The sequence below is a fragment of the Pezoporus wallicus genome, unplaced genomic scaffold, assembly GCF_028554395.1.
Source record: "Pezoporus wallicus isolate ANWC-B61680 ecotype Strahan unplaced genomic scaffold, APGP_CSIRO_Pwel_v1 contig_2456, whole genome shotgun sequence".
NCBI lineage: Eukaryota > Metazoa > Chordata > Aves > Psittaciformes > Psittacidae > Pezoporus > Pezoporus wallicus.
Genome location: NW_026637053.1, coordinates 1,285,232 through 1,301,562, shown reverse-complemented (window position 1 = coordinate 1,301,562; position 16,331 = coordinate 1,285,232). Strand labels below are relative to the sequence as shown.

At 41.0% G+C, this 16,331-nt stretch overlaps 1 protein-coding gene across 8 annotated transcripts in view; it reads left to right on the top strand.

Annotated features, from left to right (window-relative positions):
- The window catches only part of RUNX1T1 (RUNX1 partner transcriptional co-repressor 1), a 118,156-nt gene that overhangs the window by 29,469 nt on the left and 72,356 nt on the right, over nt 1-16,331 (top strand). The window contains exon 1 of one of the 8 annotated variants that reach the window (XM_057402987.1): nt 5,165-5,344. The exons of the other annotated variants lie outside the window; for them this stretch is intronic. Within the exon in view, the coding sequence (XP_057258970.1) occupies nt 5,338-5,344 (7 nt within the window). The 5' untranslated portion in view covers nt 5,165-5,337. Of the gene's footprint in view, nt 1-5,164; nt 5,345-16,331 lie in introns of those variants that run through there. 8 annotated transcript variants of the gene reach the window in all.

Genomic DNA, 16,331 nt, shown 5'->3' with positions numbered 1-16,331 from the left:
TTCTGTCTCCTGTGTGTGAGACGGCATCTTTGGTATTTTCTGGTGTCCTTTCAGAAATAATATCAAATCAATATCAAATTTTCTGAAGTGCTTCAGTGGTGTCTGTGGTCAGATGGTTTGGTAATATTCTTTGAATCCAGCTAATGATAGAAATTAGCAGTCAATTCTGATTTGCTTTACTCACATTATGGAAAATACTGTATCTAATAAAAATATAAGGCAAAACTTGGTTTAGCCCAGACCAAGTGAAAGAAATAGACACTAACACAGGTACATATATGTGAGTTTGTCCGCATGAGTGTTCTTACTAAAATGTATATGTAGAGCAAAAGGGCATGTGTTCTTTGAGACCTGAAGCCTGCGTTGGCCCTCCCATTCTGAGTCAATTTCTGGTGGAACTCTTCTTCTATGATACATCTTTACATATATTTTCATTATTTTAAAAACTGAAATACACCAGAAATGCCACTGGGATTTCTGGCAATGTTGAACATGAATGAATTATTTTTTGTTGTTCTTTTTTTGATCAGAAAGCAATAGGCAATCTACATTGCTAAGTCTGACCCACAGCCAAACTTGCTTTCATTAAGAGAGGAAGTCTTCTTTAGAGGACTAATTTGTGATTATCCTGTTGAAATAGTATGACTTCTAAGTTTACTTAACTGAAACAAGAGATGGATCCTTTCTCACCTCCACTGAATTTAATCCACTTCTACAGGTAACATGATGAGCAGTTTTTCTTAGACAACCAAGGATAATTTCTTCCCAGCTTAGTGACTCTAGCTCTCAACTGTTGAGGTATTTGTGCAGGTAATTTCAATTAGCCTGTGTTTCACAGAGCTCTGTGTGTTTTAAAGGTCCTATTTGTATTTTTTTTTTTTTTCCAAAAAGTCCAGAAAGCCTTGCCAATAAGGAAATGCTTAGGGAAATGTTTACTGTTATCTGGCGAATGTTTTGTGTTGCATGCATTAAGAGCTACTGTTAACAGATAAGCACATATCTTACTGGAATATCTTAATTCCCTTTCCAAACAAAGAAGTAGGAGTTTAGAAAGAAGTGCCGTTCTTGAATAGCTTGAGCTCTTTTGTGGTAGAGCAGTAAAAACTAGGGAGGTTAGGTACAATGTCATGGAAAAAGTCACACTGAGGGTACCCATTACAGTCCTAGGTGTACTACTGTTGCACGAGGTGAAGGAGATACTGGGCAGCAAGAAATTAGTGAGCTTCTCCTGAAGGTGTTGCCCTTATTGTACTTTGGTTGGACAATTCATGGAATAAAGTTCAGAAAGCATCCAGAAAGTGGTTGTCCCCCGTCCCCCCACATCAGCTCTACAGCTCACACATGAGGTGGGTTTGTCCTGTCAGTGGGATGCCTTAAGAAAACACTAATAGCTTCCAGCTGGGTGGAAAATCAAAACGTTTGGGGGCTGACAAAACTAGCAGATTTGAATTTGAAAGCCCAGCTAATGCCTCCATTTTTATTTACCACTCGCCCATAAAAGATTATTTTCCAATATGTCAGCCTCATTTGGTGGCCAGTGGTCTGAAAGTGAAAGTGGAACAAGCAAGCGGGGAAATCTGGACATTAGTGAGTCCGCCCTTTCAAGCTGGTGTGCCACTTTGTGGAATGGCCTTCCCTGAGATTGGGGGGGTCCTAATGACCATTCATCAATGCTCGTTGGCTGATCATTGAGTGCCTTCTCATTCAGTTTATCAAGTCTTGCACATAAAAAGTCAGAATAAGCATTATTCAGCTTTGTTAAAGCCAACTAGGAGTAAAATGCTCCATTTGAACCCATTTTGCCCTTGGTTTTTCACTTTGTTAATGCAGTCCTGCTTAAATGAGTGCTTTTATTGGGTCTGCTAGAATATCTGAAACTATTAATTCTCTTGTATTGAATAGCTGGTGGCAGGCCAGAGCAGATGGGGTAGAAAACTATTTGGTTGGGTGTATTGCTTTCAATTAGGATCAATGAGGTTTCAGCTCCTTTGAATTAACTCACTTAATACCCACTGTGTGAAGTCACAATGTATCACAACAGTCTGCTATAAGTAGAGCGGGAAGTTGAGAAGTCCTACAGAAAAGCTTTGAGTTAAATTCTTCCTTCACTGTTAATAGAGAGCTTTCATTAACTACAGATGCGTTTCAGTGGACTTCCAGTCCCTGTTATTAAACTAGCCTTGTGCAGAAGGCATTCTCTGCACTTCTAAATAGTGATCGTTTGGAATCTCTCTTTTCCATCAGATCTATGTCTTGGTGACTTTATATCATCCACTGCATAAAAATTATTTTCCCCTTTCACATATACAAGTGTGGAAACTGTTCTGCCTTTTTTACCCATTTTCAAGATATTAAGAGTTGTAGAGGATTCTTTAATATTATTTTGTAAAGTGTTTTGAATGATTGTCAAAGAAGAGGCTGATTCCCACCCAGGAAGGTGTAGCATAATGTACACCATAAAGAAACTGGCTGAAGATTATCTTCTGGGTTTTTCATTCTCTGTATCCCTTTCATTTTGGTATTACAGATACTACCAACTCTTGTGGTACAGTGTGTTAAAACCACTGCCTTTCCTTTCTTAGTGGAGAACAAAACTGTTTTACAGAAAGGGCTGTCCACCTTTGCTTGGCCTGCTAAAATTTCAGACCTTGTGCAAAAACTGTTAGGGCAAGTTTTAAGTGACTGCATTAAAAATGGGGGTGGGGTGGGCAGAGCGAATAAATATCCACAGATATTTATTCAGGGAGGACTGCCAAATGGGTTGCAGCCTGCCTCAGTGTATTAAATAATGAGAGGGAAAAACTATTCATGCAGCTGGCTGCTTGAGAAAATGCTGAAGTAGTCTCAGATGCACAGGCATTCTGTTAGCCCCTTCCACAAGCAGACTTCTAGGTGAGAATCTCCAGGGATCCAGGTTTTGTTGACGTGGATCAATTTAAGTGGTAATTACTGTAGTCAGATAACAGCTTAAAAAAGGCTTTTTACACACAGAAAAAAGATGCATAATCACACAGCATATGGAAGTTCAATTTCGTGAGCTGTGGTCTGTGGATTTACAGTGTACTGATATTAAGACCTTCTTTTAAAACTGAATATTGTTCGTTTTTATTAAAATGCGTCACACCTTTGACACGTTACATTCTACTCTGGAGCTGATTCAGGCTGCATCTATGTTGATGAAAGGTTGCACTTCCAACTGTGAAAATGTTTTTCCTTTCATGTAGAGTACAGCATTAAAAAAGAAAAACACAGCAAATACAATAGTAACTGACTGGTTTTAAGTAGTGCATCAAATAATAAAAATAATGGTAAATTCTTTAAAGGCCTCGGTGGCCCAGACTTTCCTTCTCTCCCTTGCTTTTCTCGCCTTCCCCCTCTGCCTTTCCCCCCTTTACGAAAGCAGTCTGTCACGAAAACGTTTTCATGTTTTGGTGTTTCTCTTGGGCTCCCTGACACTCAGAAATCCATTAGAGAACTTCATTGCAGTAGATATCTGATGAAGGTGAAGAAAAGACTCACCTCCAGTAGCAGACACGTTGGATTGTCAGTGCCAGGGTGTTCACTGGGGTGAGGGGAGCTGCTTCTTTGCTGCTTTGAGTGTCTTGAATTTGGCAGTCCTGTTAGGAGTCTCCCATTTAAGTGAAGCTTAAGGGTGGCAGCTAGATAGTGTTAAAAAGTTATTGTGGAAATATCAGTAAATGAAGTGACTCATATGCTTTAAGTGTGAAATATTCATGAGTTCAGTCCGGATATTGGAAGGGTTGTTATTTTTTTTTGTGCTTAATTTCGCATGTGTGTCCTTTTCCTAAACAGATCATTATCAGGCTCTGTGGCAGCTAGAGGAAGGAAGAGGAAGGCCTGAAAGCAGAGTTATTTCTGCGTAGCAGAGGCAGAGGATGGCATAACGCAAAATCAGGGGGATGCATAAATAAGTACAAAAGGATGCGTTTTACACGGAGAGAAATGTGGCTGCTGAAGGCCTGACTGAGAATCGCTGCCTTTCTATATGGGTTTAAACATATACTGCAAAGGCAAAGTCAGAACCAGCACCTACGTGTTAACTGCTGGAGAGAAGCATTCTATAGGAAACGAGAGGCTTTTGCAAGTGCTAAATGGGAGGAGAGTTTTGAAAAAGAAGATATTTTTCCTTGTGCCTAGAATTTTGTGTGAAGCTATACGTGCTACAGAAGGCATGCGAGTCAGGCGTATGTTTCTCCTAAGAGGCAGAGATGTTTTACAAAGGACTAAAGAGGGACTGCTGAGAAGAAAATAGCCAGCTTTAGATAAAGCACTGTAACAAAGACTTGTAGTTTTATGTATCATGGTGTCCATTAAAGCTTAATAAGGAAGAGTGCATTGAACCTAGCCAGGCATACGTTATTCATGCGAAGGATAAACATTTAAGGGGTGTGCAAAATCACAAATTGGGAGGACATGATTGTTTAGCTTTTGAAAAAGCTTTACAGGGAAGATTTTGTTTTCATCCCCCATGGATCACGATGAAGGTAAAGGAGAGTAAGCTGCAAATGTTTGGAACATATCAATGCAGGAATCCCAGGGGGTTAAAAGCACTATAGTAAAATAAAAGTGGTCTGCTTTCTAAGTGTGTTCTATTTTACACATGCTACTGAGAATCTGAGAAAGGGAGTGATTTTGATACTCTGTTCACTATAGTAAAACAGCATAATAATGACAAAAGTGTGGGGAGGGGAAGAAGAGGAAGGGGGACTTTCTCATATATATCCTCACGCGTGTTTGAATTTCCAGCTAAATAAACAAACGTAGTCCTATGGTGTGCAAAATTATGGCTGTTAAAGAATGAATTTGTTTCTACTTTTGGAGGAGAGCTGATTGGAAGCAATGCTTTTTTCTTTAATAGTTGTCAGCAAAAGAAAGGGTTAACTTTTAAAGAAAAAAATGAATAATTCAGTGTTTAGCTTATCACTCTGCATTTTAGTTTCTATTCTTTGGTCATCTGGAACTTGGTGTGAAAGGTAGAGTAAAAGGAGTCAGCTGAGGGGAGCCAGGGTTGTGATAATTTGCACACACATCCCTGTCATTGTTCTGCCTGAAGAGACAGGGCTGGGTTCAAGGCCACATGTGCTCCTGTCATCATTCACATTTCTGCTCCAAGTGCAATACAGAGTGTCAGCTCTCCATCTGTCTTTGCCTGGCAAACGCACGCGCCCAGCATCCTGCCTCCAGCTACGCTGCCACAGCCAGTTCTGATGGCCCTCCTCGTTTCTCTCTGTTCATTCCAGAACAGGAGGCACTGAGCCCTAAATAAGCTTGCTTTTAGGAGAGAGCCATTTACAGTGTGGTATATTTTATCCAAGGATGCCTGGTGAGTTGAAATTATTGCAGCTCTTTTGGTTTTAAATGAGGAAACGCTAATTGTTTTTTTTTTGATAGTATTTTTTTTTCCTTGCTCTTTTAATATAGAGGGTGATTTGCAAGCTGATACGTGTATGGAGCGATTGTGGATGCTAATTCTGTTGTGTATATGTTTGGGGGAGGGGAATTTGTGCAAGGGAACTGCCAGAGATGATACTTACAGCAGGACTGGATGTTTCAGTGAAAAGGGATAGAAATAGCAGAAAGTCACCAGCTTTGTGGGTGCAGGTCTCTGCAAGGGGGATCATTTTTAGCGAAGAGAAATGCCGCTTCGGGCTCGCTTTCGTGACTGTCAGCTCTACCTTGAAGCTGCAAACATTTGATCGGTAGATATCATTCACAGCATTCACCCATCAGCTGAATTCTCTCTGTGAGAAGCTGCTTATGTCAGAGAAGTGAAGAAGATTTGTAAAACAAATTATTCCAGCATTGTCCTAAATCGTAGTCCTTAACTGTCACCGGGCAGATCACTGAAATATGTTGATTCAAAATAAAACAATAAAAAACCCCTACTGAATTAGAGGAATTGTCGCCGAGCTGGAAATTTTAATAGGTCGGTTTCCTCAGGAAAATATTATCCTTGGATATTATGATCACTTGTCTGATTGATAATTGTTATTGCCAATGAAAACAGGGCTTCTATGCCGGAAGATTTGTCTGAGGGGTTTTGTGAGATGCTTGACCACAACTGAGTGGATTGAATTTGGTGTGTTTTGTTCGGTTTTTTTCTCCCCCTTTGGTAAGGACTTGAGAAAGCCATGTGCATGATTATAGCAGCCTGTGTCTCTGGATAAAAAAAGACAGGGCTAGAGATCCTACAGCTGGCTGGTTCTTGTGGATTATTTGGGTAGGACAGGCAGAAGAGGCTACGCTTGATCACAGAGAGTCTGTACACCTCACAGATGGTGTTTTGAAACAGTATCTGCCAGTTTGCTGCAACCACAGTTGCATGTAGGTATTGCCAGTTGTTGGAAAAATGTTTTCCTTTTAGGATTTTTATACACGGTCGTACCCTACTGCTGGTATGTTTGCTGATCCTCTGGTTGTAGCAAGAAAGTGGTCTCTGCTCAAAGCACAAGGCTAAGAGGATTTATATGGTTGAAATATGGGCAAATTAATTTGCATAGATAACAACTGAGGACTATGAAAGGTCAATTTAACCCTTTAAATGTCAAATTTGATTTGCATGCATTACATTCCTGGGAATGTGGTCTTCATTAGAAATATCATGGTAATTCATTAATTTGGAAAACTGCATTCTGTATAATTTGATTCCCCTCCTGTTTCCCTTATATTTTTATGAGACTCATACTCTCTTAATATTTCTGTGTTTTATTAAGATACTTAAATGTAACTAAAATGACACAATCTTACCAGTTTTGATCCCTGTGTGCATTATTTGGGGCTATTGGCAAAACAGTGTTGGAATGCCTAGAGTGGAGGTTTCTGAAAACCTATTAAGCCTTTGGCATTTAAATTACTTACTCTACCTGCTGGTTAAAATTTCATGCATCTTTAATCAAAATGGCATGCCCCACACTCGAGTATGTACAGCCTTATCAATACTTGTTAAGCTTTACCATTAAATAAATCTTTAATTTCCAGCATTCTCTTAGAGCAGTAGCAAGCAAGAAGTGTGTTTTAATGTCAGCTCAGAGTGTTAGAAAACCTTGCACTTGGATACAGAGAATACACTAACAGCTGTGACTGGGAGCATGTGCCAGAATGGAGATACTTGAACAGATCTGACACTTGGCTATTTTTGACACCCATCTGCACTTTTTTACTCTCCTCTAGAATGAACTGCCTCTCAATCTGTTCGCAGCATATTTTAGCCCTTTAATATTGTGGTGGTGTTTTTTTTCAAATGGGCATTATTAGCCATCTGGGGCAGATTTTGTATTTTAAAAGTAAGCACATTATGTACAGGAGATTAAAAGGATGTGTATTTTTATGTAATCTGATATTATGTCATTGCCTTTTGTGTATGTGTGAAGTCTTGATTTCAGAAGCATCCCTTTAGAGATTCTGACATCTGAAGTCCTTCTTTCAGGGAAAGAACAGGAAGTCATAAAGACGGGTTCTGGTTTATGTGTAGTGATAACACTTACACAAACTAAATTTGCCCTTCAGAGACGAACTGCACGTACTGTTATAATTGTGACTGGCTGCTCACCTCCTTCCTTCCCTGTCAGGGCAAAGTGACAGCAGTGAGGCTGCCTAATCAAACGCTGTAAAAGTGATTCAGATCTCTGTTAAGGCACTACTGCAACTCTGAGAAAAGTCTCTAGAAAGATAATCCCATTAACATGCAGCTTGCAGTAACCAAGTTAACCATTTTGTCATTCTATGTAGTGAATTCTAGGAAGTGTTTATCTCTAAATAATTGATCCTGGGGGAACAGTGTTCAAATCTAATACCATACACCAGTTTGTCTGATTACTGTGAATGTGTTGTCTCTTTTTATCCTTTTTCCCCCCTCTCCCTTGTTTTTTTTTAAGAACTGTTTATTTCAGACTTTATTTATGAAACATTACAAATCTACCAGTCATTTTATAGTACTTTCAAAGAACAGATGTTGGCCTACAAAATGCTTTATTATTGCCCATGGCAGTATTCAGCATGGTTTCCTTAAAAGGACAATCAGTGATCACAGTCATTGTAGCTCAGAAATAATGCTGCACTTTCAGAAGATGGCCTGGTATTAGGTCAGACCACCCTTTCTTTACTTCTGCTCTCCAGATGTGGCTGGAACTTTTTTTTTTTATAGTTCATGTTTCAAAAAAAAAAAGAAAAAAAAGGTTTGTTTTCAAAATCTGGTTTTACTTAAGATATCTCCATCCTGGAGTGCATTTCATAAATTGCCCACATATTTTTCTTAGCAGAGAACTTAACTGGCTGTAATTTTTAACACATGGCCACATCATGTGATATTTTCAAAACATTTGCACATAGCTTTAAGAAGGTCCCAGCAGAAATGATCCATCATCTCACAGCCAGCCCGTTTCTTAACAGCATATCTGCATTTTCCATTTAGCAGAGCTATATATTATTAGCTTACATTTTGGGTAGTAAAACAGTGCATTGCTGATTGTAAAACATGGACTTTATTATCTGCTGAAAATTGATTTGGCATTTATAGCCACTGTGTACTAGACTGGCTTTCTGGTTTTAACATTAGTGCTTGCAAGTGATGATTTGTTTAAAGAACAGAAACAAAATTGCCATGGACGTAACTGTTAGTGTCCTAGTAACTGAACATTTGGATTATCCACCTGTTTTTTAAATACGTGTGTCTAAATGCTGTTATACAGCAAAAATCCTCTAACAGTCCATTAACCGACTTGTTCTGTTTTAAGTTGCAGTTGCTATGCTGTTATATTAGGACAGTTCTGTGTCTTACAAAACAAGTTTCCTGCCAAACAGGGAAAATGTGTCTGGAAATACTGAAGTCCAAGTGTTAACCTTGCAACATTATTCCAGTCATCCCACATAATGACTTCATGTTCTTCAGGAGTCAGATAGGAGTGAAAAGCCCTTTCCCTAAGAGGACCATTGGTCACTAGGTTCTTCAAATATATATTGTAGGATTTGGGAGATGATGAGAAATGACTTACTTTTCAATTTTTTTCTTTTATGGTAGTAATAAATTAGAAAGTTTGTATGACATTATTGCTCTTATTTTCAACCCATGGGGCTGTGAACTGCATCTTGCTATGTATGCATGGAAAGTAGGTAACACATCATGGGATGCAGATCATGCTGCAGAAATAGCTGCTTTATGTATATATATGTATGTGTGTGTGTGTGTATTTAAGAAGGGTCCTAAATACTCTTTCCCTGTGAAGATTTAGTGTTTCTCAACTCAGCTCCTTAGCTGGAGAGGAAAAAACAAACCGCTTTCTCAGGACTGGTACTTCCTTGATGTGTGCAGGGTGTTTAGTACCGTTCACATCTTGATTTGAAGATTTTGGGCTCCACACTCGTATTTAAGGCATAATCATCATAACTTGCAAATCAATGTGATCTGTGTATATGTGATTTTTTTTTTTTTTTTAAAAAGCTTGAATACCAATTTTGGGTAAAATAAATTGTAAAGTGATGCGATATGCCAATTTGAAAAGTCCAGATAGGCAAGTTGATATACCTAAGAGTAGAGGAAGACATATCATCTGGCCCTTTTCAGACCTGTACATGTACCTGTACCAGTTTTCTTGTTTGTTTGCTGCATTCTTTCTTCTTCCAAGTTTGTACATCAGCAATAACTCTACAACAAAACAGCTGAAGCCTGATCCCTTGCTACCAGCTCACAGACTAAAGCTAAGCACACAAGATGGCTAAGCACCCGAGATGACTTCTGCACTTGAAGCACTAGCTGGCTACCAAATCCAAAATTACATCCCTCAACCTTCTCCTCATTCCACACGCACCACTAATACAGCTTCAAAGTTTCCCAGGCGTGCATCTTGTGCAGGCTAAGATCTGTCTGAATATCGATAGGGTTAAGGAGGCCAGCGCTGAGTTCACACCTGTATTTCTTTTTGGAATTGAAGCATTTCTGTGTCTGAGATGTTTGCACAGTTGGATCTGGTGTATAATCTCAGAGGAAGCCCAACGCATATTCAGAAATGTTGTTTTTTTCACAAGTGCAGGCTTACTTTCATGTTTCCAGAAAAGTGTGGTCTAAGATGGAGCACAGAGCCAGTGATGCTGAGGCGAGTAGAGACTAAATCAGGAAATCCACAGGGCAGAGCAGCAGCACTTGGATTTTCACTTGTATGCAGACATAGTCTAGCCATATTGGCACACTTGGCAAGGCTGATTTCATTCAGTATCCCACTATGCTAACTGCATGTTCACTCAGTTCCTCTGCAAAGCTGGTGAAGCCTTGCCATGCTGTACCGTGCTGTCTGTATTCCCTGGCTTAACTCTCCAGGAGCAAAGCCATCTCCGCACCATGTTTTATTCTCCAGTGTACACGGTATTTCTGCCTCTTGTATGCGAAAGTCACCAGATTAAGCTCAGGAGCAGTGTGGGAGCTGCATCATCCTTGCTGCTGTTGATCTCAGGCCTTTATCCCTCCTGAAATATTGCCTGCTCAGTTCTCAGGCAGGATAAGAACAATGGAGATTACTCCCATCCCATATAAGTTACTGCTGGGCAGTAGCTTCCCCTTCCATCCCCCTGCTGTGGGAATACATTACAGACCTGAGCTTGAGTAAGATGAAGGAGGATTTGAATTTGTTGTGGTTTAAGCCCAGCTGGCAACTCAGAACCATGCAGCCACTCGCCCACTCCCTGTGCTCCCAGAGGGATGGGGAGGAGAATCGAAAGAATGTAACTCCCACGGGGTTGAGATACGAACAGCCCAGAAACTAAGGGGTAACACAAACCACTACTACTACCGCCAATAATAATAATGATAAGGGAAATAACAAGGGAAGAGAATACAACCGCTCACTACCTGCCAACCGACACCCAGCCCTACCGAGCAGTGATCCTGCCCTTCGGGGTAACTGCCCCCAGTTTATATACTGGGCATGACGTGCTGTGGTATGGAATACCTCTTTGGCTAGTTTGGGACAGGTGTCCTGTCTCTGCTTCCTCCCAGCTTCCCCTCCCCCCCTGGCTGATCATGAGACTCAGAAAGTCCTTGGTCAGAGTAAACATTACCGAGCAACAACTAAAAACATCGGGGATATCAGCGCTATTCCCAGGCTGAAAGTCAAAACACAGCACTGCACCAGTTACTAAGAAGGAGAAAAATGACTGCTACTGCTGAAACCAGGACAGAGTTCATGCATTTCACTTCCAGAGTGAGGCGTGCCCTCAAAAACCTGAGTAAAATCAAAGCTTACCTCTTCCGTCTCGCCTAGTGTGCAAGATATATATGCAAACCAGTTCTACTTGCCAATCTTCTGAAGGTGAGGATATGGACATGTTTTCTGGAGGAGGGAGAAGTGCTGTGGATCCCATGTCTCCAAGTTACTGAGGCTCTTGAAAGGTAGGAGTAAAGCATCCTATCTCCAGTATTTCCCTGTTTGTGAGCTGTAGGCAGTTGCTAGTTAAATATAACCCACTTAATATCTTTTCTATCATGGGAGCGTGTAAAGAAGATGTATGGAGCCAGACTCTTCTCAGAGGTGCATAGTGATAGGATGAGAGGCAGTAGGCACACGTAATAGAACATGATAAATCCCCAGTAGATGCAAACAAAAAAAATCCTTCACCATAAGGGTGGTCAGAAACCGAAACAGGTTGTCCAGAAACATAGTGGCATTTTTGTTATGGAAGATGCCATATTGGACAACCCTCTGGCCACTTGATGTAACTGCACATGCTTTGAGGCAGTAGGGCATGGACTATCTAATCTCCTGAGGTCACTTCAGCCTGCATGATTCTTTGTTCTACTGGATCTGTTACTTGTTTTAGATACGAAGTCTGAGGTGCTTTAGCCCCGTGCAGTGTAGGGGAGAGCAGAGCAATCTGTAGCATTGGCTTTTGTGTTGTGTTTCGGGGGGGAGTTTCGGCAGCACCTAAAGTGACGTATTCCTCCAATTGGATCTGAAGCCATTATTTGATCTGTAACTTGCAGAATGAACTTTGCCTTTCCATGCTAGTCGGAGAGCAGAATGGTCAAGCTCAGTCCTCGCTGAAAGGGTTGCACCTCCTTCCTGTAGTAGCTCATGGAGCTTTTCTTCCACATACAAAAGCTGAATTTATTTCTCTGTGTTGTTGGTGTTTTTTATTTTTTCCCTAGTAGCAGTTTCTTCTTTACTGCCACTTAGAGGCAGATTGTGAAGAAATAGCCTCATTGTGAGCATTAATTGCAGAAGAACTTGAGAAAAGTTGCTGGAGACCTTGGGATTTGAGAGGAGCTGCTTCACTACAAGTTTGCAGACCTTTTGGTTTTGTCTTGTACTGCAGCACACCACCTGGTAGTGATGTTCTTGCAGCTGGTTTAGGGCTGTAGTGTCAAAAGAGACACTGAACTGATCCAGCTTCTAAAAATCTCCTGCCCAAATTCCTATGGCATGAAAAAGCTACAGCATTACTTGAGCTTTTCCATGATGTTGCATAATGATTTGTGCATTTATTTCTACTTCTTCTTGCTCTTGGGATATAGCAATCTTGTGAAATTTTCATGAGGAATAACTATCTGGTAGGACCCACACATATGATTTAATTTAAATTATCCAACCTGCTATTTCAGTATTAGTGTGGATATATGTTCTGGAACCATGCCTGCAACTTAACCGTGCTTTTAAACAGACAGAAAGTGTAAGTCAAAGGTGGCAGGAAATATTTCTGAAGTTTGAAAGGAAATACCATCAGCAGTGGACTCAATTATTAGGAGTACTGCTCATATGGTTCTCATTCATTATGGACATCCCTTTGGAAGCAGACTGTAACGAGCTCTGCTGTATTTTTGCATATTGACAATACTGAGCTGACAAAGACCAATAGAGGTGTGGAAGTAGAAGAGCAAAAGGAATCAGTATTGATCACCTCTTGGAGGAGAGGCTGAGGAATTAGGAAGAAAAATGTATTTTTAGTAACCCTTCAAGCATACTGCAAGTTCGTGCAGATCTGGTATAGAGTCAGACCTATATCGTTCTTGGTTAAAAAAGGGGTTTGCTGTAATGAATTGAGATTTGCAGGAAGTGAGATTTGCATATGCTTAACTGCAGTGAAGTGTGAAATGATGATTCAAGAAGGAATATGCTTTACCTTTCGAAGTCTATTGTCCTTTCCAGCTTATTGATACATCTTTTCTGTGGGTTAATGCACTATTCTGTCTTCTGTAAGTAATTCAGAAAGCATCTCTAAAATTTAACTTGATATCCTTTCAGTTCTAATGCTATATTTGAATTTTCTTTATATGCGTATTATCCCCTTCTTCAATCCTTGGGAGTCCCCCTGTGCATCTATGGTGCAGATTCTTGTAGTCCCCTTTTTCCCCTCTGATTCTTCTAGTGGTGCTGGATTCACTGTCTTGCTGCACTTCTGTTTTGAAACCACATCCTGCTAAAGGAGTAGTCTCCTGATTTTAGTGATACAGGGCCTTTCTCCTTCCTTTTTTCAGATCTGTGCTTAATATGTGTTTTGTGAGTCATGCAAACACACATGACTCAAATAGTCTTCCTGCCGCAAGATTACAGTTTGGAAAATGTGTGCACTCATATCATATGAAAAATACAGCCATAATTTGATTCTTGCTTTTAAACTGCGCATTCCCGATATATTCTGGTGGCCCTTTTGAGCCAGGACAACAAGCATGTGTACACAGCCTTGAATTTTTGTTGTAACTTTTTTATAATCAAAGTGAATGCCATCTCCATAGACTTTTGCTATATGTGCCTTTCCCATACAATTCCTTGATTTTTTTTAATAATTTTTTTCTTTTGAAGGATTTTGTGCCTTGCAGAGCACCAGCCACATCAGTCATGGTTAGCAAATACAAATTAACATTTATTGTTTTAATTTTATATTTCCAGTCCATTTCATCACATAATTGTTGATTTCATAATTATATCTGCTAGGTTTGCAGGCATTTATTTGTATTCTAGTTAGGAGAAAGTTTCCTAACTGAAGTTTAGCAGAGGTAATTTTCTGTAGACAGCATTACTGTTTCATTTAGCTACTTTTCTTTACCTGGAACTGTACAGGGTACACCACTTTCCACCTTCTTAAACTATAAGCACTGCAGTGTACAGAAATGATCTTTAGAAAAGGATGTAATAACCTTGTTGTTTTTGAGAAGGAATTGGTGTTTGTATCAATTTTGAAAGCACACACCAAGAAATACTGAGTGAACCATAGGGATTTCGAGAGTTATTAACACAATAAAGAAGGCTTTTGAAAAATTCTCATTAAAGCAACTTTGGTTATGTCTGTAAAAGAAAGGGTATAATTAGATATCCAGTGAGGTCAGATGTCATAGCCATTGAATAGCTTGGAAAGGCATCAGTTTTCTTCTTGGAAACTGGTTTCTGACAGCTTTTACTACGTTTTTGGTCTTGGGTGTTTTAGTTTATATTTCTCCTCTGACAGATGGAGAACAGTGATAAAACTCTGTTTCTAGAATTCAGGTGGTCCACATTGGTTGAGTTCATTCTTTTGTGGCACTGAAGCATCTCCTCGCTCTAGGGTCCTGAAAGAGTTTTTTTTTTTGCCAAAGCAAGTAGCTGTAGAGAGAGCACCTCCAGCACTGGAAAGTGTGGAAAACGCAGCGTCCGGGAGTCTTGGTCCTGAATGATAAGAGCCACAAAGGGAGCCCCAGGTTCTTGCCAGGACTTGCCCAGGAGCTGGCAGCTCTGCTGACTCAGCAGCTGACTCATAGGGGACAGCACCAGGAGGGACAGCACTACCGCTGAATGGATGAAACACTGCCCTTGAGAGCACAGCAGATGGAGCAGATAAACAAGGGCATTGGGTGGCAGCAGCAGTGAGTGGGAAGGGCCCAAAAGCCTGGCGAACTTAAGAGGTAAGCGCAGCCAGTGGTCATCAAGAAGTGGCTCAAGGATGGCATCCTCACAGCAGAAGGCAAAGAAACCTAAGTCCTCTCTGCTGGCCACAAAGGACATGGCAATCCAGACAGATGTCCCTCAAAAACATGTAGCCGGCCAGGTATCTGGCTGCAGTGAGTGTCAGAACCTGTTGATGATGTTGGATGGTAGCTATGCAAGGTGTCACCGGGTTGATGATGTGCTCTGCATGATGGCAGAGCTTGGAAAGAGGTGGAACGGCTAAGGAGCATAAGGGAATCTGAGAAGATTGACTGGTGAGCCGTATTTTACCATCCCTGGGAGAAGCAAGCCAGCCACCCAGAATAAAAGAAATTGGGGATTGCCTACCCTCTTGCCACTAGGCAGGTGGAGGGGACCTAGGAGACAGGGTAGGTTGGAAGCAGCTATACTGTTGTAGAACCGTACCCCTCTACAACAGGTTTGAGGCCCTGGTACTTGAGGATCAGGAAAATGAGGAAGATGATAAAGTAGATAAAGATCATCCAGGTTAGAAGAGTCACCATGGAATAGTCAGAGAATGCCTCGTATCATGACCTAGGAAAAATAGAAAAGTGATGGTGATTGGTGACTCTACCCTGCAAGGAACATAGGGCCACATATGTTGACCTGACCCAACTCACCGGGAAGTCTTCTGCCTCCCTGGGGAACAGGGCAAGGGGCATCACCAGAAAAACTGGTACAGCCCAGTTATTACTATCCTTTACTAATCTTCCAGGTAGGCAATGAGGAAATCTCTTCAACAAGGACCCTGAGGGGACTCAAAAAGGACTTCAGGGCCTTGGGGCAACTGGTTCAGGGTTATCCCAAACGCAAGTAGTTTTCTTGTCCCTCCTGCCAGTCACGAACAATGACAATGGTAGCACAAGAAAAATCTTGCAAATTAATTCCTGGCTCCAGGACTGGTGTCAACATCAAAATTTTGGGTTTTTGACCATGAGTCAGTCTATGTGGCATCAGGCTTGCTGGTGGCAGATGGAGTACGCCTGTCCCAAAGGGGAAAAAGGATCTTAGCCCAGGAACTAGCAGGGCTCATAGGGAGGGCTTTAAACTAGGTTGGAAGGGGAAAGAAAGGAATAACACTGGGCTTGCTAGAATGAGCCAGGCGGTAGCATGCTGCTGTTGGATGTCAGATCCTCAGGGCAACTTAAATGCATCTGTGCCAATGCCTGCAGCATGGGCAACAAACAGGAGGAGCTGGAAGCCATTGTGAAGCAGGAAAATAATGACAGTCACCATCACAGAAATGTGGTGGAATGTTTTGCCTGATTAGAGTGCTGCAATGTATGGCTACAGGCTCTTCAGAAAGGATAGGCAAGGAAAACGAGGTGGTGCGTTTGTGTTGTATGTCAGGGAGTGCATCAACTGCCTGGAATTTAATGTTGTGGGTGAGACGGTTGAATGTTTGTG